General features: G+C 39.0%; 2 protein-coding genes and 1 pseudogene across 2 annotated transcripts; all 3 read right to left on the bottom strand.

The window, feature by feature from the left end:
- LOC115688478 (uncharacterized) lies at positions 1-500 on the bottom strand. Its single transcript, XM_030614306.2, has one exon. The coding sequence runs from the start codon at positions 479-481 to the stop codon at positions 179-181; it is 303 nt and encodes a 100-aa protein (XP_030470166.1). The 5' UTR covers positions 482-500; the 3' UTR covers positions 1-178.
- A 2,632-nt stretch (positions 501-3,132) lies between these two features.
- LOC115688477 (CMP-sialic acid transporter 1) lies at positions 3,133-8,155 on the bottom strand. Its single transcript, XM_030614305.2, has 8 exons — positions 7,950-8,155; positions 6,936-7,019; positions 6,532-6,746; positions 6,285-6,363; positions 5,036-5,205; positions 4,296-4,482; positions 3,817-3,894; positions 3,133-3,703 (listed from the first exon to the last, which is right to left on the bottom strand). The coding sequence occupies exons 1-8, from the start codon at positions 7,998-8,000 to the stop codon at positions 3,560-3,562; spliced, it is 1,008 nt and encodes a 335-aa protein (XP_030470165.2). The 5' UTR covers positions 8,001-8,155; the 3' UTR covers positions 3,133-3,559.
- A 1,661-nt stretch (positions 8,156-9,816) lies between these two features.
- LOC115688447 (uncharacterized) lies at positions 9,817-13,468 on the bottom strand (annotated as a pseudogene).
- Positions 13,469-25,663: the final 12,195 nt, after the last annotated feature.

Below are 25,663 nucleotides of genomic sequence, written 5' to 3'. Positions count from 1 at the left end.
TACAGAAACTGGTGCTACATGTTCAAATATAAATCACACCACTGACAGAAACATACATTCATACATTAGGGGGCAGAATATGATAACCAAACCAAACTAAACTGACACATGATTATTAGCATTTAGCAATCCTCTTGCTAACACCCGGTCGCAACATCATACCATGAGACAACATGTTTTACTCTTCCTGCGAAGGCCAAAGGAAAGCCCCCATGGCGAACTTCCTCTTCTGGACGACATCACCGGACACAGGCAAACCATACTCATTCAGGAGGCGATCCAGCTTCCACTCGGGCATATTCTCGTAGTCTTTCTTCTTGTACCTCGGGTAATGCAGCGGCATTTGGAATGAGCACTGGTTATTAGTACTCTTACTCGTATGTTGCCCATAAGGCCCCCCTCCGAGCGTAGATACGGCAGCATTTGCTAGACTAGTCCCTGCCATCGATATCTTCTTGCTTCGCACTATTTCTTGTTGCATACGGGGTCTCCAATTCGCCCTTTTATAGGCACCCTACAAGGAAGGAGATTAGAGAGAGAAGGAGCGAGAACATTGAAGCGTGTACTGGATAGCGTAACATTAATGTTATGAAAGCGAACATTTAGAGAATGGTGGTGGGGTTTCGTTAGAATTGTGGTATGCAGCACAGCAATCATGCAGTGCACTGTACTTGTAGGGAAAGGTACCTTTCGGAGTATGCAAGTAAATGCATATGTGGATCGAATGGTCAGGAACCTAGGATGATCTTGAGATACACGTATGTTGACATCTATTACCAAGCGAGACCCTCATTTTTTGAAAAATAAAACCGGAGGTCGGTTGCGACAACGTAGTCACTACTGTTCACCGATTATCTCGATCTTTCTGAGTCAGGATGTGATGTTCCCAGTTAGATCCGAATTTATCTGCTAGAGTAGCCTAAACTTTTGAACTCAAGAGTAGAGGCTATACAGGCACAGGTGAAAATAAAGCTGGGCTTTCTTTAGAAATACATATCAAATTGGATGTTCTAGACCTAGTAGTTAATGAACATGACTTGGATACATATACGCGATGCAGGGCAGCGACATTATGGAGGAAATTAACGCGAACCAAGTGAAACAAACTAAAATATCTTCCCCCTTTCATTCCAATGCCCAATCCCATTAAATTGCTTCCTCTGATGGCATGATCTGAATTCTTCTGGAGTCAAATACTTCGGCTCACACGATATAAATGGTTCTGGTACTTGTCCAAATCGAGCAATTGGATTTACGTTTGCCGACTGTCTTTTCCGAAAGTCACATCAGGCTTCCATGGACACCGTATCACCACAAGAAATTCACACATCACTACCTACCTATTAATTGCAATATCAAGTCCACTTGCCTTATCTATGCATCAGCAGATAATTATAACCAAAGTGATCTCCGCTGGATACATCTGGGAGATTTTATGACATAACCAAATTGATCTCTGCTTCTAAACATGGGTCTAGTCACTACCACTTTTGTCCATTTGATTATCCTGTCAAAAACATCGATGAGAGTTAATTCTCTAATGCCTCATTTCTGGATAAACCTGTGAATTGACTTCTTATTGAAGGATATCTCTCCACCCGTTCAATATTTTCCTGTGTCAAGATTCAATTAGATTCAGATACGAGTGAATGTCACCGCTGTGTTCAGACAATGTCCTCCCTCTAGAGCAGCTACAGATCCGTCACTTAGTCCTATAATGGACTGCCATTTTTATCCAGAGAAACAAGACAGAGATTTTCTTTTAAAGAAAGAGCAGAAACTTTCATACCAGGATGTCGCTAACTGACAAGCACTCTCGAGTCTCAGCATTCCCTGCTTTGCTGAGATAAGTGAATGTGCCCCAAGGAAATAAAGCACCCAGAAGAACTGGTATCACTCTGCATTGGTTACTGCGAGTAGATCGTTGAAGTAATATTCCGTGCACACCATTGCTTTAAATGCTTCGAACAACAGAAAATGCCACATTAAAACCATCCAAAGGACTCGAAAATGTGCTTTGCAATTGCCTCATAGTTACTGCATGCAGTGGTGATTGACAAAGACGAATTTTCAGTCACGTGACAATATAAATATACCGCAAATGCCATTTTCTTTTCTGCATTCACTGAAGAGAAAAACATGTAGACGTAATGCCTGCAATATACGGAACAAATACTGACCAAAGTCGATTGTGGACACCAGCGTTACCTCTAAAAGAACTTCAATCGATCGGTAGATGACTAAGGCGATCCTTTTTCCCCCTTGTTTCATTTACTAACCGAGGCACTGATTAAATGATTATCACATTTTATCTGGCGAGCTTGAAATTGTAAAGCTTAGAGTCATGGTGGCTCCGAGTCTGATATTTCCTTGAGCAAGCGGATTGTGCCCATGATGATGTCTTAAGTATCCTCAACCCAAACAATATTGTAGATGTAGAATACAGTATCATCTGTCCATTATGTATTTGCAAATTCTGCAAGAAAAACTAGGATTAAAGTAAGGTAAAATAGTCCTGTTTGATTTCTAGGATGCCGTTTTCCTCTTTCTTTTTTTTTGGCTCAATTTACATATCGAAAAGCTAGTGAGCCATGAAAAATTTGGGTGTCTCCTGGCCACTCAGACTGGTTCCGTGGTGGCTTAAATAATTTGTGCCTCATTGAATCGACGATATGTCCACAGGGGCGAGTACTCACTATCACCTTCCCTGGTTCATGTGTTGGGCCATAGATAATGAACACGTCCATTCACACACGCACAAGCATCCAGTCAATTGAATTATGGTTGACGAATGCAACTACTCTGTACAATGGTCCAGAGCACATTAATGAGCCAGTTACATAAGAGATGTATCCTGGGTCATACAGAAATTCTGTATGCTCTGCATGTTGCGGACTCACTATCAACAAATCCATCAAATTGTGACAGACCAATACACAAATTGTCCGCCATAAGATTTGCATTTTTGGAGTTCGATACTGAGACAGGAGGGTAGCCTTTTGTATGCCTCGCAAGATATACTTGCACTATGACATACTTGACATCAGTTAATCAGTTGCTGTCACTAAACATATCCACTCTTCACCAGAATAAAAGGAGAAGAGTAATATAATATTCATTCAAATGAGCAAATTGGAAATGACGCGACCGTAACATCTGTATATTGCAAAATCAATGTATAAGAAGAATAAAGAATCTTAGTTTTGAGCGTCTGCTAAGAAAAATTGGCACAGATTGTGTACTAGGCTATTGCTTTTGGCTATAAGCCAGAAACTGCATGCAACTGTGGTCCGAAACTTCTACACAATAACATTGACAGACAGATCAAAAGTTAGTTTTTCACACGAGGACCGTGTTGTAGCTTTCTCGTGAGTGCATTTCACTCTACTTCCAGCAGCAACCGCAGGAGTATGTACATGTCCTCAAGTGTGCTTTGCAAAAGCATTACCCTTTTATATGCCAAATAGAACGTTGCGAGGAAGGACTGAAATCAGCTGTTCCTTTCAGATGACTACTTGATAAAATGTCATTTATCACCTGTGATGGCCTTGGCATTGCATCATGAATCACTCTTTCGCTCAATGGTTATCTCTTTCAGATTTTCAGGAGCTGCTTTTGCATTTGGAGGATAATCAACAAGCATAGTTGGAGGAGCAAAGTACATGTGCAGCGACATCATACAGATAATGATACCCAAGAAAAGCTGCAGCAGTCACATAAGTGAAACGGTCAATTGTAGTCCAGATGAAACGAGTATTTGAAAAGAACATACTAAGAATTAAGAAATCCAATGATTCCTAATGGTTTGAGACTTACTTGCAGTGTAGGCTTAAAGTTGAAAAGATAAATGGAAAGAACCATTGTCAGCAGCATTGCCATTGACGTAGAATAAACCTGGCAGAAATAATTATAAATAAGGACAACCGTTATTAAAGACTTTAAGCTGCTAGGAAACGAACCAAAATAGTTTATTGAACTAAGCAAATATGCTTACATTCTCATGCCAATGCCCACATGCCATAATAACTCAATAGATTTGCAGACAAAACTCAGAAATGGTCCACCCGAGATAGATTGATTCAGAATAATGAAAAGTAGATCACAAGGATGGGGTACTGCGTTTTAGGGGTCAGGAGGATCATAGCATATGCTAAAAAAATATACTGTAACAAGTAAAACCACCAATTTTATCCCAGAATTCGGATTAAGATATAAATCAGATCATTTGCAACAGAACTTTAGCAAAAGTATCAGTACCGTGTATATGAAAACCATGATCTGCAACAAGGACTTACCTTCACAATGTTGTCTGCATACTTCATCAACCACGAAACCAGCAAACCAGTCGAGCCCAGGTTCAATACCACCATCCAAGTTGTAATGGTATATCCATCAAAAAGCCGTTGCCACCAAGGGCCCTTTTCAAAGCCCCCTTGAAAATCATCCAAGAGAAGTCGTGCCATGTTGAAGATCACACCGAATCTGCAGAAGATAAGAATACCAGAAGTTACAGCCACAAAGAAAAACTTTTAGCAAATACGAACCCAACCATGTATTTAACACAAAATCGTAGCATTTGAATGAACTTTTCTTTTGTTTTTCAGGAAGCTAATCTTAAGCATAAATCTTTCCACTTCAGCATAGAGTGGAACTCATACATTCCTCGCAAAACTGTCATATTAATCAGTTGTCAGCTCTTCGCCTTTGTTTTAAGCCCACATATTAGAAAACAGGAAAACGGAGTTTTGACAGAATCATATAATGTCTTCCTGCTAACGTAGGAAACCAGTTCTCCCAGAGTAAAATGTTCAAAATACAACACTTTGCAGAAGACTTATTCAAGAATCAAGAGAGAACTCTCAAAAGTAATATTTGCACTACAAACGTGACAAAGAAAAGCATCATTGGAAGGCGGAGAACACTAAATCATGAAGTATGAGTAAGGCATGTAGTAGTGGTCTTTCTGCATGCTAACTTTTGGAATGAGTGATGTTACACCAAACTAGGAAAAACCAAACAGAAAAGAGATACCCACGTATATAACTGTACATTCTGCCAATACAAACTATCATTGTTCTTCTTCATCAGAAACTCTGTGTAGACGCCGGCTAATGCTGACATACATGCAGATAAAATTCCAAGCATGTACCCTTGGATTGGTGCTGAGAACAAAGATTCGCATGAGGCTTCTCCACAACCTTTAACCTACAATACTAACAGAAATATATTATCATCGACTCTACTACCGCAACGGATAAGCTCATGAGAAGAGCTACATCATTTCTTGATTCACTGATTCCACATCTTTGGCCACAAGGATTTTGGGTATCAAACTACTTCCAATTTGCTAAAAGTTACATATACAAAATCGAAATGAATAAAGGAGCTAATTAAGATGAAGGCTTGTAAACCGGTGAGGGCCAAGAAGAATTGCTCTTCAGCAGGCTGAAGCATTGTTCTTCTTACGTTCACTTAAAATGCTTCACAAACAAATGCAAATTCTTAGTGGAATTTTTGCCCTTCATTCACATGATTAAATATCTTATGGACCTTTAGAACAAGATTATAACCCTTTGCAGCTATTGTCAACTTTATCTTGTTTAGTTGCATCATGATTACTTTGTTTCTTTTTGAATGATGGGCTCATACAGAGATTCTGACTTGACCCATCAGTACTGTGTCCGTTTTTTATCCATGACATGGGACAGCAAAGGATGTTATTTATTACTGGGTATTCTTCATCTAGTTGTGCAAATGGAAATTCTAACAAAACGATAATTGCACCCATGAGCTTTCTCGAGTTGTAAGGGTATTGTCTTCTTCTGGGAATATATAAGACTTCTTTCTCGTTTGAGAATGGAAAGAAGAAGAAGAAAAAATTATTGCGACCTATAGTTGTACTTAAGTGCCACAATTCCGGGATCTTGCTGGGTAGAACCATACTCAACACTTCTGCCCCAGAGTAGTTTAGCACATTCCTCTTGTTCGTGAAATCAAATTAAAATTGCATTAAACAAACATGAAAGTTTTCAGCACTTCAAATATGGTTTGCTAAAGCCATTTGGCATGTCATAAGAAAGATCACTCCATCTAATGGAGTATTCAAATAAACTCCCGATATGACCAATCCATGACTAAGAAAAACTCACTCTAAACCATATGCCTGCATTGTTCTTGTCACGTCTTCAAGTGCTAACTGATACACCTCTAAAGCTTCACATACATATCATAGCGCATTGACAAGCAAGATGACATGGGAACACGAATAGCAAGCTTATAATAACCTGGCTTGTGGTTGTCCCAACAGCTAATAGAACAATCGCCATCCATTGCAAATTGGTGAGCTTCCTTCTCAGGAACAACCTAAGAATGAAAATCAAACCTGTGAAAGGGACTTAAATGCTGAACTAATGCAAGTTTCCATAATGAGCTAATTGCTTAATGTGCTTGACGTTTCTTTATTCAAGGCAAAATAAATGGAAAAAAAAAATGAAGGAATGTCAAGACTGAATCGACAACATAAGTAGGAACCTGAATAATATCCCTGTAGTAACAATCTTCAGGTTACCCATTATCTGATACGTGGATGTGTCCACATAAGTCAGCGTGGCAAACTGAACATTATTGTGGATCAGATATATGATCGAAGGAATAGGATATAAGCGCACACTTCTCCAGTCTGTGGTCATCCTCATAGAAGGAGATGTCCTAATTTCTCGCCAGAGTAGCAAACTAGATACAGCTAGCTGTGATGTACATGAACAAACAAACGAATTGTAATGTGCTTACTAAGTCGAGAACTAAAAGAAAGATAAAGGCTTATGTTTAAGAAGGTCTTCTTCAATGTTATATGGAAGACATAAGTGAAATTCTCGACATATGTGTAAAAACATAGTGTTTGTATTGTCATATTAAAGTTGTTTAGAGAGAATTACCTTGAAAGCTTCAGCTAGAAATGGAACGGTTGCATAATCATATTTATAACCCCCATTACTTTGAGATAGTGTCGTCAAAATTCCCTATCAGAAAAAAAGTTTCAATTGAAAAAATCACTGGTCAGGAGGTCAACATTTTGTTAATAGAATTGAAAACCTAGAAAAGAAAGCGAACTAACAACAGCTCAATTAAGGACATATTAAGCAATTCCAATATGTTCATCCTGTGGAAGTATCTCATAGCCTCTTAATAAGCAACATCTAATTCAAAGCAATCATCTTAGTCACTCCCAGAAAGGCAGAAAATAACGCGTTATATTCCTCACGATATCATAGCCAATAAAAGCAGTGCCAAAGAACACTGACATCATCAAATTAAAACCGAAGCATGAACCGCAAGACACAAGCACACGGGGACCTCGAAGAGTACCACGAAGCAACCGAAACCAGACCCTAAAAATATGGATTCGCATGCTTTTCCACAACTAGCAGCACCTTCAAAGGCATGATCAGTCAGCAGGCTTCTTTGAAATTCATCCTCCTCTCACAGTTCTAGTCCAGAATCAAATTGAAGAAGCCACGGTACTGTACGCCCGCCGCCATTCGCTATCGGTCGATTATGAGCTAGTTCGGTACCATCACAAAACGACGGCTAAATTAAACGCCAAGAAATTCCTAAACGCCAAAACACACTCCTCCCAAACTCTTCTTCGCCCCAAACGAGAGCACGTCTTAGCTAGTGCCAGATTGAAAAGTCACTTCCGCAAGCAGCGAACGCCGCACGGGAGATCCAATACGAAACAAACAACGACGACATCCGATTCGCCCCATTCGAGCCAGCAACACCCCCCAACCACATCGAACGGATCGATCAGCGGTCGGCGCAATCCCCAGCGATTCTCGACGTTGCTCGAGAAAGCGAACGGACGTCACACACAAAGTAAAGAAAGAAAAAACAAGAAGAACACGAGCACGAGTACGAATGAATGGGGGATTTCCAACTGGTCTCCCGACCTGAGAACTGGTGAGGACGGTGAGGAGGGCGGCGACGGAGTACCACTGCATCGCGCTCGACCGCACGGAATCGCTCGCGTATCGCTTCGCTCCTTCTTCTTCTTCCTCCTTCTTCGAACGACCGGAGAGAGATCGTCGACTTCGACCCCGCGATTCGCCGTGTTCTTGCGGGTGATCTGCGTCGCATACGGCTCGGACTAGCTTTGGGAGTTCAGCCTCCCCCGAGTTTATTTACTTTTTGTTTTTTCCTTTTCCGTGTCTTTTTTTTTTTTCCAATCCGGCTCCAAGCTAGAAACTGGAAGGAGAAATGATGGAACGTTACCTTTTTTTTTATCTACTATTTATCCTAATGGCCTTCATTTCCTTAAAAAAAATATCGATTTTAGCTCGAATCTCAATCTTAATCTCAATATTTTTTGTCTCATAAAAATGCGGCAATTTCGAGTTGTTATCTAAAATGTCATCTTTTTTTTTTTGTTTAATTATAAGACCCGACGTGTCATTTTACCTGCAAGATAATGGTTAATCGATATTTTTATTATTGACTCATAAAGTTTTTCTATTCAATAGTTCCCAAAAAAGACGCTATAAATGATTCGCAAAATTTGCTTACCAAGTTACCAAATAAACTGTAAGCTAAGTTTTTATGTATCTAACAAATTCAAATTTGTAAATTGGGTTTCTTTTTTATTTATTTATAATAATGACATAGGCCTACGAGTAATCGACAGAGAAGGGAAGTTGAGCTAAAATCTGTGTACATAAAACAAAGATGTTTTACTTTCATGAATGAAGGAACATAAAATACTTTGGCTCACGCAGAAACATGGGTTAGGCGTACAGGTACAGGACTGTTGCTTCAACCTTTGGACATGGTGACAATGATGAGTTTCATTTCCACGGGATCTGAGCTTGAGCCAAACCCATTTTGCAACTCATGTTTAATGAGACTCGTGCAGAGTTGGTAACTCGTTCGGCAACAAAATAGGGCCAAATGGAACTCAAAAAGTTCAAACTGAGCTAGCTAGTGTTCTTCCCTATTCTCCTCTTTTCGCCGAACTCTCGTCCATAAGTTGCTTGATTTCACATTTGGTGCCAGAGCAACTATCAGTTTCTGCAGCAAGTCGAAGCTCTTCGTGCTTGTCTCTCTTCAATTGACGTTGCTCTCGGTGCTAATGTTCACATTGAAGTGTTTGTGTTCTCTCTCGTCGTTGCTCTCTCTCGATGTTGTCTCTCGTTGTTGCTCTCCACGCTAGCGATCCGATAAGTTAGCAGGGACTTTCTTCTTTACTCGGTGATGCTTGCCCCTTAATACTTTGATAACTTCACTTTGGCTTAATTAGTCTTTTAGGAGCAATGTCCTTCGCTGTTCAATTTTTGAAAACTTCGATAGGAATTTCGATTGCATGTACAAAGAGTTACTGTATGGTCGAGGAACTATGCACATGTTATAGTAGAAGGAGCAAAAAGCAGGTAGCATAACTTAAGCGATTGACGTATAACACTTGATACAACAGGATGGGAAGATCAATCCTCCTCTGACAAACATAAAACAACCGGCAATTGCAGCATAACTTAAAAGACACATCTATCTTCAGTTTACTAGAAATACGAGCACAAACCAAGAGTGACGAGCAATTGAACTCTCTGCGTTCGAGGAAGAAAGTCCATGTTCGGGGTCAACCTTAAAATTTTACGGCCTTGGTGAGTACATATATCAGAACACCTACCTGTACATGCAGTGCATATAGTGTCTTTAAGTCACTCGCATGATACTTCAGATCACTGGTGATCATCACTTTCAGAGCAGCACAAATTGCTAACAGTCACAACATGGATCAACACTAGTCTCTGCAATTAAACCTACTGAATGAACAACCATCATCACACAAGATGATCGAGTAATGTCTTGCTTGTTTAGCAGAAGAACAAAAAAGATAATACATTACTGATCTGACTCAACGGAACAGAAATGGTTGATGAAGAGGGATAGATTGCAACAAACAACAGCACAGATGAAGAGGGATAGATTGCAAAAGATCTAACTGCTCTACACTTGATAATCTATAATCCAGATCCCAAGATGGTTGATTTTTGCACACCAAGTTCAAGAAACTAACAAAAAAGACGAGAAGAAATACATGTAGGCACCTAACTGGCAGAAACTGCAAATAGCAGGCAATGGCACGAGTAGGTAAAGGCAAAAGGCTACAAACACGAGACCTGCTAACAAAATAGCCCTTCAACAACTGCAGCGCTTCCTGGCATCACAATCACAAATAATCAAGGAGTTATATCACATCCTATGAGGATGGGAAAAAGGGATCCTCTTTCTTCCGGTACATTATAAACAACTGCTTGGAGTGTTTAGTAGCTATACTCCTGCAGTCACTCAGGCCTTCTGGGCAGTGATCACGCAAATCCATGACAGATTTTTTCAGCTTACCCTCTGGATCTCCACCCGTCAGAAACTCAGCCAAAGAGTTCTCCCTGCGGCAATGGTGAAATCAAGAGTGCAATTGTTAAACTACTGAACAAGTTATATTCCACACATGAGAGAGAAATTTTCTTATTATAGAGACTCGAGTAAACAAATGACAAGGTGGGAGTTCCCATGCCACCAAGAACCAGAAATGCACATTAACATATTTACACCCTCACAAAGGCCCAAGAGCACGCCCCTTTGCACCTTTTGACACTTCGATACATTACAGCAGAACACTTTGATAGAAAGGGCAAAAGACTCATTTTGACTATTGTGACACAGTCCCAAAAGCTATACCTCTAAATACCAAAATTTTGTATTGTTATGACGAAAATCAACAAAAGAACAACATATTTGAGGAACAATTCCATGGTCACAGGAAGTACAAACCATCCATAGAGTTGTAATTGTGGCAGTGAACACTTCACAAAAATATTCAAGCAGGTGCTCTATTATCTCCCAAGAGAAATCACATATATCCATATTTCAAACATCAGGTCAAACCAACGTTCAACAGTTCCAGTTTAAAAGAAGCATCCATGTAACACAAGCATCCATTGGTGCTCTCACGTTTTAATCCTTTAAATAAATTTGTTAATCAAAGATTCATTCATCCAACGAGCGATGAACGGCTTCCAGATCTAAACAACTACATGATAAAGTCCTGTTGCACGGGCGACAAATTACATAATGACATCAACATGTTACGAACAGCCACATGCATCTGCCAACTTCTGGTTGACATGGAAGCACAGAAAAAGTTTGAACGGTGTAACTAAAACTCTGCATGTTTAGAGTAAATCGGAACTCCCCTTTGCACATGAATAGACAATCACATTAAGCATGAATGAACAGGTATGGAAATTAAAATGACGCAGCAACAGCAGCAGCATGTGTATGCTAATACCTTGGTAAAAGGAGGCCATCAAAGTCCTGGCAGGCACTCCTCTCCATTGACTTTGATTTTTGCCGTCTATGAAGTGCACAAACGGCCTTCATACATAACTCGTCATCTTCGGTGAAATCGAAAAGCATTTGGACCTCATACTTCCAACGTTCTTTGTGCAAAGAACTTCCATCATCTGACTTAATGGATGCTGAACCAGCCCCATTTTCATGCATTATGGGGTTGACCCCAGTAGACTTACTCAAGCTGTTATCAGAGTCTTTTTCTTTGATATTTTTCTGTTCACATTGTTTGAGGGTAGCCACAATGCCCCGCAGAGTTTGCGCAAAAGATTCATCAAGAACAGAAGAAACCGAACCTGATAAGCAAAGATCAACAGAAACATTGTTAGCTGCATGAAGCAGATCTTGATTTGCTCTGCTTATATCAGTTGAAATACTGATTGTCGAAGCACCATATAATTTCTCAATTAGATAAGACACAAACCTCTTTTCCTTTTGAGCTCTTTGTTCCCTTTCTCATCATATCTTCTACCACGACATTTACCCCCTAATAGCTTTTCAGATAGCCCACTGCAATCGTCATCACTCTCAATTATCTCAACAATTGGGGGACTTCCATCACCTGGTTAGGCAAAAAATAAAAGAAAAAGTTTGAGACAATCAAGATTTGAAGCTTGAATTGACAAAACGATAGGAAATTGGGAGCTAAGTGCTACATATAATTGCTACAAATCTCATAAATCTTACTAAAAGCAGGAAGTTGCTGTTACCCAATAGAAAAAAATGCCAGAAACACTATGTGTTCAGCTCGGAACACTTGCAACTTAATTATCATTTATAACTCCACATATGAAATGCAACTACCAAGAATCCAGTCCTGCAAATCATAAACTAAGCAAAGGCCCTGATAGTTAAGTTGGACCATAGCCATGCTTAATAGTACATAAAAGGAAACAAGAAAGTTTCTTCGAATACAATATATCCAACCCTTTTGTTTCTTTCTACGTCATCTTTCTTGCCAGCATGCATTTCAGACCGTAGCACCAGCAATATAAGTTCTGTTTATCCTCATAATATTGCAGAAGATACCCTCAAATCATCACTACTAAATAATATGTTAACTGCATGAGATACCGACATCTGAGCTAATTTACTTCCCCTGTAAGACTCCTTCCTCTTTCACTGGAGAGTTATGACTTGAACCCGCTAACGGGGACAAGGAAGCACCCGTACCAAAATCCAGCTTCTTCCGCGCATTTCGAGCGAAGGAGACACTTCCGCCACCCTTAGAATCATTTCCACGCTGAGCAGAGCCCCGATCGCCGCTCGCATCCACATTGATCAAGCCATCAGGCTTTTGCAGGACCCGTGATTCCCCTTCTCTGTTACCCAAAACACATTGCTCCTCATTTTTCAGCATTGAAGTGTCTCTTTCCAGCTGCAAGACCCTCCCGTTTAATTCCTTGAATTTCTTCGTCGAAACCCGAAGCTGCCTCTCCAATTCCCTCTTTTCGCCCTCCAATTCATCGATCTTCCATGCGAATATCTCCTTCAAACTCGTTTCTCCTACTCCTCTCCCCACTTTCTGCATAAGGACACTATACACATCGTCAACGATTCTAGCTCTCTCAGCCACCACACGCTCATCCCCGCTCCTCCTACACTTCTGCAGCTCGTCCTCGAGGCGTTTCTTCTCCGAATTCAGCCGCTCGAGCTCATTCTTCAACGACGCATTCTCGCTCCTCAGGTGCTCGACCTCGTCGTCGTAAACCCCGAGCGCCGATCGGAAGGAAGCGACGAGGTTCCGGGCGTCCTCGACGGTGCCGACGCACGACGTGAGGCCGCGTTCCGAGCCGCGGCTCATGGTCAGGCTCAAGACACGAAGAGCGTCGGAAAACTCACCCCGACAGGCGCGCGCGCGCGCGGATCGTTCCGGCTCGGAGGAGAGGGGCGACGTCTCCGCTTCGGCTCGCGAGCGAGCGATCCCGGCGTGGCGGGGAGAAGCGCCGGAGGATCGAGAAGGTTCCGGCGAGGGGGGGGGGGGGGGAGCTAAGCGCGAGGAAATGGGGTTTCTGCGAGCAGGAAATGCGTGAGGGAGAGAAGGGCTTCTCGTTTCTGGGGAAGAAGGTGACGAAGAGGAAGAGGAAGAGGAAGAGGGGAAGAGAAAACCAGAGGGGAGGGTTTGTATGATCTCATGCAGTGTACGGAACTCGGTGATGGTTAAGAGCTTCCTCCGCTTAATTAATCAAGGATTAGTGGATAATTGCTCGCTTTGGATTTTCTTTTTATTTCATTTTATTTTTTTTCTGTTTCGAGCTGTTAGAGATTTTTTTGTTTTGGTCAGAGAGCTGTTAGAGATTAGTAAGCTACTAAGCGCTAACTCGTATGATTTCTTTTTGTTTTGTGTTCCTTTATCGCGATAACCTTCAGTTCGAACTGTTTTGTTCGAGACGACTTGCGAAAAAAAAAAGTAGATTTTTCATTTCTTGAACAAAAGTCGAATCATTTATGAGGAACTCGTTCTCTTCAAAAAACACATCTGTCTCTCGTCTCCTCTCGTCTCTCGATCTGGAAGCCCGTCTCTCTCTCTACTCTCTCTGTCGCCGTCGAGAGGAAGCCGGGCCGCATTCGCTCGCTCGCTCTTGCTCCACGTAAGCTCCGATCCTTGCGCCTGGATCTCCTCTCATCTCTCTCTTTTCCTGGATTTGGAAGTTGCCGTGATCGAGGGGGGTCGGCTCCGGCCTCGCCATGGCCGCTGGTCGACTTCGCCGTCGCCCGGATCGGGCAGCGGCGAGTCGACCGCCGACCGGGCGAGGTCGGCCGCGACTGAGGCGAGGCCGCTCGGCCTCCCTAGATCCGAGGAGGCCGAGCGGCCTCGCCATGGCCGCCCGTCGACCTCGCCGTCGCCTAGATCCGGGCACGGTGAGGTCGACCGCTAGACTGGGCGAGGCCGCTCGGCCTCCCCGATCATGTTCGGCGAGAGGCAATGGTTTGGTGATAATCACAAACACTAATGGGAGCTTATTGTTTCTTTGCTTGCATGCATGAAACAGGCAACTAAACTACAACATGAGGGCTATCTGACATGATATTGGATAAATAGACACATAGGGCCTAATTGCGATTATTTAGTTGCAATTCTCGAACTGTCTTGCCCCATGGATGGATCGATGACAGCTTGCAAATCCTAAATGCTAGTTTTCCTTTGAAATTTGGTGTGATTTTCAACGTCAGTTTTGTCTTGTTTATCCCCTTTGTTGCGTTCTTTGCACTAGTAGCAACTTGCTGTCTTATGCTTCGTCGTTTACAAGGACATCCAAGTCTTTTACCGGTGGATTCCGTTTTACTTATCTTATAGAAAATATAAACAAGAAGAAAAAGTTGGCTTTTTGTGCGAGAGTTATTACTAGCCGCCATTGCGGAACTCTATTTTGCCGTAACTTTCATATGGTCTTTGTTCTTATGGCATGTGAACCTTATTGAATTTCAAGAATGCTGAAATATGATTGATGACTAGTACTATGCCATTTTCTCTCTTATACTTTTACTGCGATAGTGCAACCGTAGCTTCATACTATAATTAAGCACAACGGGGAGAGGAAAAAAGCAAACTTCATTTCTTGATCGGATACAAAACCGATAGCTTTGACCCTTTAATTTGGCTATTGCCTATATTTTCACCTAGAGAGATTTTACATGTATCTTCGAGTATTTTAGAGAGCCATCTAGTTATTTAAGGGCGTGGTTAGATAGGCTTATATTTTTACCATTTGCTTAATCTAAATCTTATGGCGGACACAATTTGACTTTATCTTGGCTCAAAGCTTGAAACTTTTGCAATATACAAATGCTGACACATACATTTATTTATAATTATTTATAATTTCTTTAAAATTTGTATAGTATTTACGTTTTGCTTGAAAATAAAAAGTTGCTACTTACTTTTAAAAAACATAAACAAATAGGCCCTAAGTCTAAAGATCATTCTTTCCGTGGTGATTATTGTTATGAATGAGCTATATACTTATCCCTTTTCATATACTATCCGGTTTCTTTGTGCAAATATTTTTATTTCTTCCCCCTTTTGGACATTACGGCTATCATTATGATGCTAATCATGTTGCTCTTGTGGAAAACCACGACAGCTTAGTCACTGTTTGGTTTTCCGGTTTCCTATCATTCCTGTTCCGGTCCCGTACTTTCGAGTTTGAGTTCGTCGAGATTAGTTGCCTGTTTGATATTGAAGTTTCCTATCATTCTTCCGGTTCTGCTAGTTGACCAAATATTTCGATTAAAGACGTGAGGATATGATTAGATGGTGTAACTTGAGCCGAGATATGGTGACAAGCTTTTTTCGAGAGAGCTAATAAGAAAATGAAAAAAGAAGAATCAATGTGTAGCAAAGATTGTTATGAGACATGAAGTTGATAGTATCGTGTGGTTACGTTACGTGTCCGCGACATTTGCATCTTTACGATGCCCCGTTTTTCGGTTTGGTTAATGCATGGTTTTTACTTCCGGTTTGTATTTACTAGTACAAATTACAATCTTGTTGGCAAAGTGGGAAATCGATATGAGTGCCACGCAAGTTCGCGAGAATCACAAGTTGGATAGGACTCCAAATTCCAAGATGAGGAGAAAGAGTAGCACATATGATATTGCTTGGCACACTGCAAAGCCATTCAAGATATGATCAAGTCCAAGGCGGGTCAATCAACAAGTGGCTCTGTCACCCACATGCCCCCACCACGAGAACCCCTACTCCATGGGAGCCGTGGTTGCCATCTTAAATGACATGCCGACTTAGAGCGAGAATCTTTACAACAAAGCTATGAACCAAGCATGCCTTAGTGCCAAGCTGAGAGAGAGGGTTTCGTCCTATCTTTACACGAAAGGAGACGGTCTTCTTGAATCTCTTTGAATAGATGTTGAGAACTACGATGACTTTTTCATGTTTGCTTTATTTTTACTTAATGACTTGTGTCCTTGAGATACTTTGGTTTGTTTTTATTTATGGAACTATGATGACTTTGGTTTGTTTTTAATTATGCAACTATGATGACGTGGCTATTGTTAATTATGGAACTATGATGACGTTGTGGCTATTGTTGATTCCTAACTTATTTGTTGTGTTTGTGTTCTTCATGCGAGGGCATAAGTAATATGGAGGGGGTGAAAGTAGCAGCAATAATGGTCCAATAGCATCGCTTGAACCAATTGAACAAGTTTTCGATGATTTTGAACTTAATATCTTTGAAAGCATGGATGTGGGTGTTTCGTTGAACATGTCTATGCACACGAGAGAAACCTATTAGGGACAGTAAATTGTCATGGCCGAATGGATAAGAGAGATTCTTTATGGACACTCGATAGGGTATATGAAGCTTTTCGAATGGAGAGGCATGTCTTTCTCAACCTTTGTGATTTAATGAAGGCAAGGGGTTGGTTGGTAGATAGTCGATATATTAGGGTAGACGAACAAGTTGGGATATTTTTATCTATGATTTCTCACAATAACTCGAATAGAGATTTATGTGAGAGATTCCAACATTCAGGGACAAACTATCGCAAGTACTTTGCTAAAGTGGTGCAAGCGGTTCGAATACGGCAAGAGAAATTATCGTACCACCTTCATTTGATGTTGTCCCGGAAGAAATTCTTATCAATCCTAAATATAATCCTTACTTCAAGGTAGGATTTTCATACATTCCTTTACACCGTCATTTACATTTTGTTGATAATCTTGTATAATGCTAGTCTTTGCTGAAATGATAGGGTGTATAGGCGCTATTGATGGCACTCACATTCATGCTACATACCGATGTCGAAACAGATCCCATTTAGAGGCGGAAAGAAATTACCACTCGAGAATGTGATGTGTGTTTGTTCATTTGATATGAAATTTACATTTGTGTATGTTGGTTGGGAAGGCTACATTAACGATTGTCGGGTGCTCTCGCGGCACTCGAGACACATCACTTACAATTTCCTCGACCTCCACCGGGTATTTGCTTGTTTTTCATGGGATAATTTTCTTTATAACGTATTGCATTTGCGAATCATGATCAATATATGAATACCTTGTGATAGGCAAATACTACGTGGTAGATTACGGTTATCTTTGCAGCTCAGGGATTTTGACTCCTTTCAAAGGGGAATGGTATCATATTAATGATTTTAGGGGTAGAGTGAGGCGGCAACAACGAAGAGAATTATTCAACCATAGGCATTCTTCACTAAGGAATGTTATTGAGAGATCATTTGCGGTGTTAAAGAATCGCTTTTTCATTTTGAGACACATGCCTTCATTTTCAATTCAAAAGCGAGTCATGTATTGTAATTGCATGTTGTGCTATTCATAATTACATCCATGATCAAGACAAGATGGATAAGAACTTTTCCCAATGTGGTGATTCGGAGTACCCGTTTGGAAGTGCACAAGATGAGGTTATCGACGATACATTGATCGAGGAGGATATCGAGATCAACATGCTTAAGAAAAGAATTGCCAATCAATTGGCAATTGATAATAATATGGCGGAGATTCCATGAAAATGTGTTTCCGGCTTTTCTAATGTATTTCCATTATTTTGTATTTGAGGATTTTTATGTTGGCTCTTGTAATGTGACGTGGTATTTTGGGATCTCCTATATTGGCTCTTGTAATGTGATGTGCTTGGTTTACTTTTCTCTATAACCATTTGGGATATTACGAGGAACGATGCATACTCACAAATATTGAGAGCAAATATCGAGCGATGGTGGTTGAATGCGAAGACTCGTTCCGAAGGCTTGGCCATTTGCATTAATTTGATCGGAATTTGTGTGCGGGCGTACGTAACGTTACGAATCCAACGTAAAATTTAATTTCAAAACTTCACGAGAATGGCTTAGAATACACTGTGGCCACCATTTGAGCGAAATTTAAATTTTTTAGGTGTCAAAAAAATTAAAAAATTAAAAATTTCAAAGCTTGAGCGAATGGCACAGAATGCTTTGGTCACGTTTCGAGAGAAATTTAATTTTTGAGATTCCCAAAAAAAATAAAAAATGAAAATTTTCAAAACTTCATAGAATGGCTTAGAATACTGTGGCCACCACTTTGAGCGAAATTTAAATTTTTTAGGTGCCGAAAAAAAAAAAATTCAAAACTTCGAGAATGGCTTAGAATACTGTATTAGCCACCACTTTGAGTGAAATTTAATTTTTTTAGGTGACGAAATAAAAATTAAAAAAGCAAAAATACTATTTGGGCACCTCAAAATTTTAAATTTCACTCAAAGTGAGTGGCCAGAAGTATTCTAAGCCATTATGTGAAGTTTTGAAATTTTTGATTTTTATATTTTTTTTGCACCTAAAAAATTTAAATTTCACTCAAAGTGGGTGTGCAGTATTCTAAGCCATTTCGTGAAGTTTTGAAATTTTTATTTTTTTTCGGCACCTAAACAAATTTAAATTTCGCTCAAGCGGGTGGCCACAGGTATTCTATAAAACATTCTTGAAGTTTTGAAATTTTTCACTTTTTGATTTTTTTCGGCATCTAAAAAATTTAAATTTCGCTCAAAGTGGGTGGCCACATATTCTAAGCCATTCTGTGAAGTTTTTAAGTTTTTATTTTTTTGGCACCTAAAAAAATTTAAATTTATTTCAAAGTGGTCGCCACATGGTATTAAGCCATTATATGAAGTTTTGAAATTTCTAATTTTTTTATTTTTGGAATCTCAAAAATTAAATTTCTCTCGAAATGGTTGGCCACGGGTATTCTAAGCCATTCACGTGAAGTTTTGAAATTTTTAATTTTTTGGGCATCTCAAAAAAATTAAATTTCTCTCGAAATGGTTGGCCACGTATTCTAAGCCATTCGTGAAGTTTTGAAATTTTTAATTTTTTAGGCATCTCAAAAAAAATTTTGAAATTTTTGATTTCTTGATTTTTTTTTGAAAAAATTCAACAAATTTCCTATTTTCCCGAAATCTGAATTTTTTTTTATTTTCTAGACATTTTGATGAATTTTTCTGGAATTTTTCAATTTTTTGGGATTTTCTGGAATTTTTTGAGATTTTTAGGAATTTTTCGAATTTTTTAATTATTTTTATTCCATTTCTAAAAAAATGGATTTCGTTCCTGGAAATAGAATTTTTGTTGTTTATCATACGGGTTTTGTTTTAAAATAGAAATTTTGTCTTTGTTATCAAAAGGGTTTACGTTACAGAAATAGAAATTTTTGTCGTTATCAAACGGGTTTTTTCTCGAAACTCATCATGGAACAGAAATAGAAAAATCTATTTATGTTTGAACTCATTCGAATGTAGAGAATGGTTATCATGCGGCTACCTTATTCGGAGGAAAACTGTTTACGAGACGACTTTTTAGTTTTTTGATAATTTAAAATTAATTAATTTACGAAAACTACTTTCCCTTGAGAATATTTCCATTTATAGTTTTATTTTGTTTGGTGATTTAGGAAGAGTGATTTCTAGAAAGGAAAGTCGTTTTTCTCCAATTTATTAAAGCTTGTTGTTTTTAGTCCATTGTAATTTAATTAGTTTTCTGTCATCCAAGTATCGAAAAATCTTAAAATGATTTCTCAAAAACAGTTTTCCTTCAAACAAACTGCATGATATGATTAGTATTAGCTATTAGAGATATTAAGAGTGATTTGTAACATTATTATTTTGTAAATGATATCGCAGATTTTTATAGGGTGATTCTCTTGTAAAAGTAGATACTTTTTAGCTTTACATTTCTTATAGACCAATTCTTATGTTCGGTTTGTCTAGCATAATTTGACATTTTAAAAAAATATTTTTCAAGAAGTCCTTTTTTAGGAAAATAACAATGTTTTGCGGTGTTCAGTTTAAATTTTACGTTGTTTGAAAAGAAAAATTTATTTGGCTTAATACAACGAAAAACCCCAAACTGGTACATCTGTAACAAATTTACCCTCCGTTAGTTTCCGCTAAAATTTACTATCAATTTTCTGAGTTAGATGACACATGACAGTTGACTGATGTACCAATTTGAGATTTTACCCTCAGTTTATCACAAGTATACCGTTTTGTGTTTTTCGTGGTAATTATCCAATTTAACGGAGGGTAAATTTGCAAAAAAATACCAATTTGGAATTTTTAGTGGTCAATAAATTAGTTCGGAGTAAATTTGTTATATGTATATAAGTTTAGGGCTTTTCGTGGTTAAAAAATTAATTTTGGATAAATTTATCACAAATGTACCAATTTGAAATTTTTCGTGGTATTAACTTAGTTTATTATTCGAGCGATATAAGGGCTTAACATACTATATAATCAAATTTTAAATAAAGTTTTATTCAATTGAATTTTCATAACATCAATACTTTCATAGAGTGTAAACAATTTATTTTTTCTCTTTTATGGAACTCAGGCTAAGGTGCTTAAGTCCCAGGAGCCTCAAGAGACTCGAGCTCGGCCATTGGGTCCCTAAGCTAGGTGTCGAGATCTAGATATCAGGAGGTGGGGTTCTCAAGCTTAGTCACTGGAAACCCGGGCATGTGCGATAAGAACCTAGGCCTGGCCTCAATGGACTCAAGCCTAGGTACCTGAGACTTCGACATGGGAGCCAAGACCCTAGCAATGCCCGCTGGGGACTCAGGTATGGGCACAAGTGTCTTGAGCCCAACCTCGAGAGACCTAGGCCCAACCATTGAGGACCAGGGCACAGTCATCAAGGTTCTCATGTTCAATCGTCAGAGTCTCTAGTCTAACTGTGGATGTCTAATCATACCTTGAAAAATGATTTGTGATTTTCAAAAAAGGAAATCATTTTGCCGAATTCAAGTATAAATTTTTTGTTGATTATGAGAAATTTTCTGTTAACTCATTTCTCTAAGGGTTAATATCACGAAAAACTCCAAATTGATACGCCTGTGATAAATTCACCTCAAACCAATTTTTTAATCATAAAATACCCCAAACCGATACACCTGCAACAAATTCACCTTTCGCTAGTTTTCGTTAGATTTTATCGTCAAATTGCTGAGTTAGATGACACATGGCAGTTAACGAGTGTACCAAATTGGGGTTTTCTTATAGGTGTACCGATTTGTGATTTTTCGTGATATTAATCCAATTTAAAGTACCACAATAGGATTATGATTCAAATAGTAATTTTTCCAAATTTTAAGTTTTGACAATTTTCAACGTTGAAGATAAAAATCAAAAGTTAATTGATAATAGCTACAAATTAATGATCAAATGTAATTAATTTCTTGTCATACACGGAACTATGATCATTATCTGTATATATAAGCAATATAATGGGTAAGATTATCTTCCTTAAGTGTCTTATTAAGTGACTTTTTGACTTAATCCAATCTTTTATGTCATTGCTATTTATGGTTACCAAAGGAGTTCAATCTCATTAAATGCTAAGTTTTTTTAATCTTCAGCATTTAAGTCAGTTGCCAACATGCATCCTTCTTTCATCTAGCTTTTAATTATCAGAAACAGAGTTAGGACTATTTTTAGTTAATTTCTGACTCTTCTTCGAAAGGAGTTTATCCAGACCCCTTGGCTCACAAGAATAAGCATGATTGTCACTGTAAATTCACAAGAAAATTTAATGTAAATAGTAAACTATACTAAAACACGTAAAAATACTAATATAGTGCATAAAAAATGTGTAGTCAGTATAAATACAAAATATATGATCCTAGCATCAAACATGCACGAACCATTTCCCCAAGTATGTGTCTCGGAATCCCAAAGTCTCAAGCCCACCTTCTGCAAAAAAAATCTTTCTAAACATCAAATGGGTTGATACAATTGCAATTTTGTCTTTAACAATTTTTTTTGTCTCCCACACCCTTTAAATTTCAGGAATTGGTCACTTCATCATTAGTCTTTCTTCAATTCGGCCTCCAAGCTAGAAAGATGAACGACAAATGATTGATTGTTACTTTACCTGCTATTATCTTTAATGTGACGAGACTAGTCATGCACATTTAGTTAACCCATTAAAAATATACAGTAGCGAAACTTACTAATTGCTCATGTTGTCAAAGAAAATTACTATTGTCAAAATGCTAAAAGTGATTCACAAAAATTAATTTACTGAGTTACCTAATAAACCGTAAGCGAGTTTTTACATATCCGACACACTCAAACTTGTAAATTGGCTTCTTCTTCTTCTTTTTTTTATTATGACATAGCCCTATGAGAATTGACAGAGAAGAAGTTGAGCTAAAATCTATACAAGAAAAACAAAGAGGTTTTATTGTCACGAAGGAACATCAAACATTTGGCTCATGCAGAAGTATGGGGCTAGGTGTACAAGACTGTTACTTCACCACCAGCACATGGTGAGAATGATGACTTCTATTTCCATAGGATATCAGGTATCATCAGCAGCTGAAAGCCATAACTTCTGTTGTGGATTAGCCAAAGCTTTTTAACACAACCTAGTGATGTTCATCACTTGTTCGATAATCGTCGCACCTACAGCTGTAATCTAATCAAGCCCCTTAGTTCTTTGGCGACTTTGCTTTGGCTTAGTTAGTCCTTTTTGGGGGCAATGTACTCGCTGTTCGATGTTTCGGGATTTTGATTGTATGGACAAAATTTACTATATGCTCGAGGAACTATGCACATGTTATAGCAGGTACGGTGAAAGTTAGACCTGATAACAACGACCCACAAAACTCCCATCTTGCTGCAAAAGCTGGGCAGCTTCTCGCATCATGGCCTTCAAATATTAAGTGATTGACGGATCACGCTACAAGGATGGGAAGATCAATCCTCCTGCTATAAACATAGAACAACCGGCAATTGCGGCATGACTTAAAGCCCGTTTAACTTCCCTTTACTAGAAATAAGAGCTCAAAGGAAGAGTGACAAGCAATGGAAATCTCTGGGTTTGAGGAAGAAAGTCCAAACTCGGGGTCAGCCTCAAAGTTTTACGGCTTTGGTTAGTACATTTATCAGAGCACCTACCTATCCATGCATAACAGTGTCTTTATGTCACCATTACATGATATTTCAGATCAATGATTATCTTCACTTTCAGAGCAGCAAATATTGCCAACAGTCACAACATGGATTAATACTAGACCTGTCAAACGGTCAGTTAAAAATGATCCTATCCAAATTAACTCATTTTCATGCAATACAAATATAGTGATTCATACCCGACCCAATTCATATTTAACTCGACCCATATATGATTCGACCCATATCTGATTCGATCCATATAACTAAAATATTTCTACATTTAACACAATTTAGGAAAACTCATACCCAAAAATGCGAAATGAGCGAGCTCGAGATTAAGTGAGGGTAATAGAAAAAATCATAAAGATAGATTGTCTAACTAAACTTATCAAATTGGGTCAAAGACCCATTTCATGACCTATATTTAATGAATTGAATCATTATATTGATTAGTTATGTTCAATAAATAGATTTAAAATGATAACATCTAAAAAATATATGGGTGATATATGTTTATCTTCGTCCCGCGTAAAGGATTGTTGGATATGTGCTACATGTATGTCATTCTAGCATTCAATAGGGGAAAAAACCCTAGCTCTCACTAAAAATTTCCGGAGCAAGTAACTATGTTTTGATTTGCTAGTTCTCTCACAGCTTGTGGCTACTAGCAACTATTTTTCTAAAATAAAGACAACTCATAACCATTTTAGAGAATTACCAATTGAGTCAAGAAGGTCAGTCCATCTGTACAATGGGATTTTTCATCAACGTCATAGCGTTAATTCCTATCTTTTCCCTGACACGCCAAGTCACAAGAAACATAGAGGCCTGTTTGGTTCGAACTTTTAGGAAATGTATTTGGCAAAATGCAAAGACTTTTGAGCTAAAAGGGTTTTCCGAAATGCAAGTAGTGTTTGGTAATGTACATTTTAAAATCACATTTGAAAGCAACTTTGGCCTAAATACCGTTTGGTAAAAATTATTTGTAAAAAGGCTTTGCGATATTCAAAAAAAAAAAAAAAAAGCTGGCCATCGATCGCCACCGCCGGCCCAGCCTCACACGACCTCGGGCGGCGGCTGAGGTCGCGCGACCTCGAGCGGCGCGATCGCCGGGGTCGCGGGACCCGGCGATGCTAGAACCAGCTGTTCGGGAAGAGGTGAACAGTGATGATGAACAAGATATTGATTGCATTCGAAAATGTAACTTGCCAAGACTCCTTATAAGCTCCATTCAACCAAAGACCCTTGAAAAGCTTTGGAGATGCAATAAAGCTTACCAAAAAATTTGCCAAATAACTTTGCATTTGTTCAAGAGATTTTAGACTCCCAAAGCAGCTTTCAAATGCTGAATCAAATAGGCCCTATCGATGGTAGACACAGAACTCTTCTGAGAGGTGAAAACCCTAAAGCAAGATTCAGCCGGCGCATCGTATCCCTGTGTCCCGCCCAACTTGACAAGATTCAGACGGTGCATCAAATCACTATTCACATGTCCCATAGTTCTCTGTGTTGTAGCTGTAGGGGAGTACTTTAGTAGCTGTAATAGATTCCGAATCTGGGGTTGTCCCAACTACGAGAAATAATCAAAGAAAATGAGTCAAGTGGGTTTCTCTGAACCAGATATCTAGGGATCCTCTGGCCATTTGAATATTCAACCATGTTGACCATGGACGGCATAGAGAATCAGTGTGATATCTTGCTTTCTTAAAATAAGGTAGGGTTTCCAGATACAATATGGTGAGGAATGAGGGCTGGTTGAGTTCTCAGAGGGCGGTGTAGTAATGTTTAAGTTCTGCGCGTAAGAGCACATGCATGCCCGAGGGGTGGTGCTACCTAATCATTACTTGATTTGATAATCCCTTCTTAATCAAGTCAGCTTAGTGAAAACGAGTTATTTCTGTGAATATAACATGGGGCAGGTGAAGTCGAATGTATAATACGAAAGATGGGTGAGAATGCGTGATTTTCTCGTGAGAATAGTGAGAGCTCAACTACATTTCGATATGATATTGAAGTGATTATTCGATATGACGAAATTGATCTAATGATTGCTTGGGCTCATTATTTCAAGTTGAACAGGAGCCGCCTGGCGCTATGCAATGTATCTCCCGGGAGCAAATTGAAACATGGTGCTATAAACTTAATAACTTATTCAGTGTACCACTAAGATATTAATAGTTATGTCACTCGTTGTAAGATCAACTTGTTTGATTACTTTATTACTTATCATGCTTCAACCAGCGGGACATCACTTGTATATATTGACCCTACATCCTTCCTATCATCATGATAACCACACAGCAAACTATAAATTCGCAAGTTCTCAAACATAAAGTCCGCACTCTTTCTTGGCC

The sequence above is a fragment of the Syzygium oleosum genome, unplaced genomic scaffold (assembly GCF_021117445.2).
Source record: "Syzygium oleosum isolate NSW1041296 unplaced genomic scaffold, Sole_v2.1 Sole_v2.14, whole genome shotgun sequence".
Taxonomy (NCBI): domain Eukaryota; kingdom Viridiplantae; phylum Streptophyta; class Magnoliopsida; order Myrtales; family Myrtaceae; genus Syzygium; species Syzygium oleosum.
Note: the sequence above shows the minus strand (reverse complement) of the source record. Positions and strands in the feature narration are given on the sequence as shown.

Bases quoted from the DNA above. Each gene is read 5' to 3' on its own strand.
- LOC115688478 (XM_030614306.2), bottom strand. From the start codon at position 481: ATGCAACAAGAAATAGTGCGAAGCAAGAAGATATCGATGGCAGGGACT.
- LOC115688477 (XM_030614305.2), bottom strand. From the start codon at position 8,000: ATGCAGTGGTACTCCGTCGCCGCCCTCCTCACCGTCCTCACCAGTTCT. The intron at 7,020-7,949 runs GTCGGGAGACCA...TTTTTCTGATAG, and splicing joins CCGTCCTCACCAGTTCTCAG to GGAATTTTGACGACACTATC. The intron at 4,483-5,035 runs GTGGGTATCTCT...TATCTTCTGCAG, and splicing joins CAGAATGTACAGTTATATAC to ATTCGGTGTGATCTTCAACA.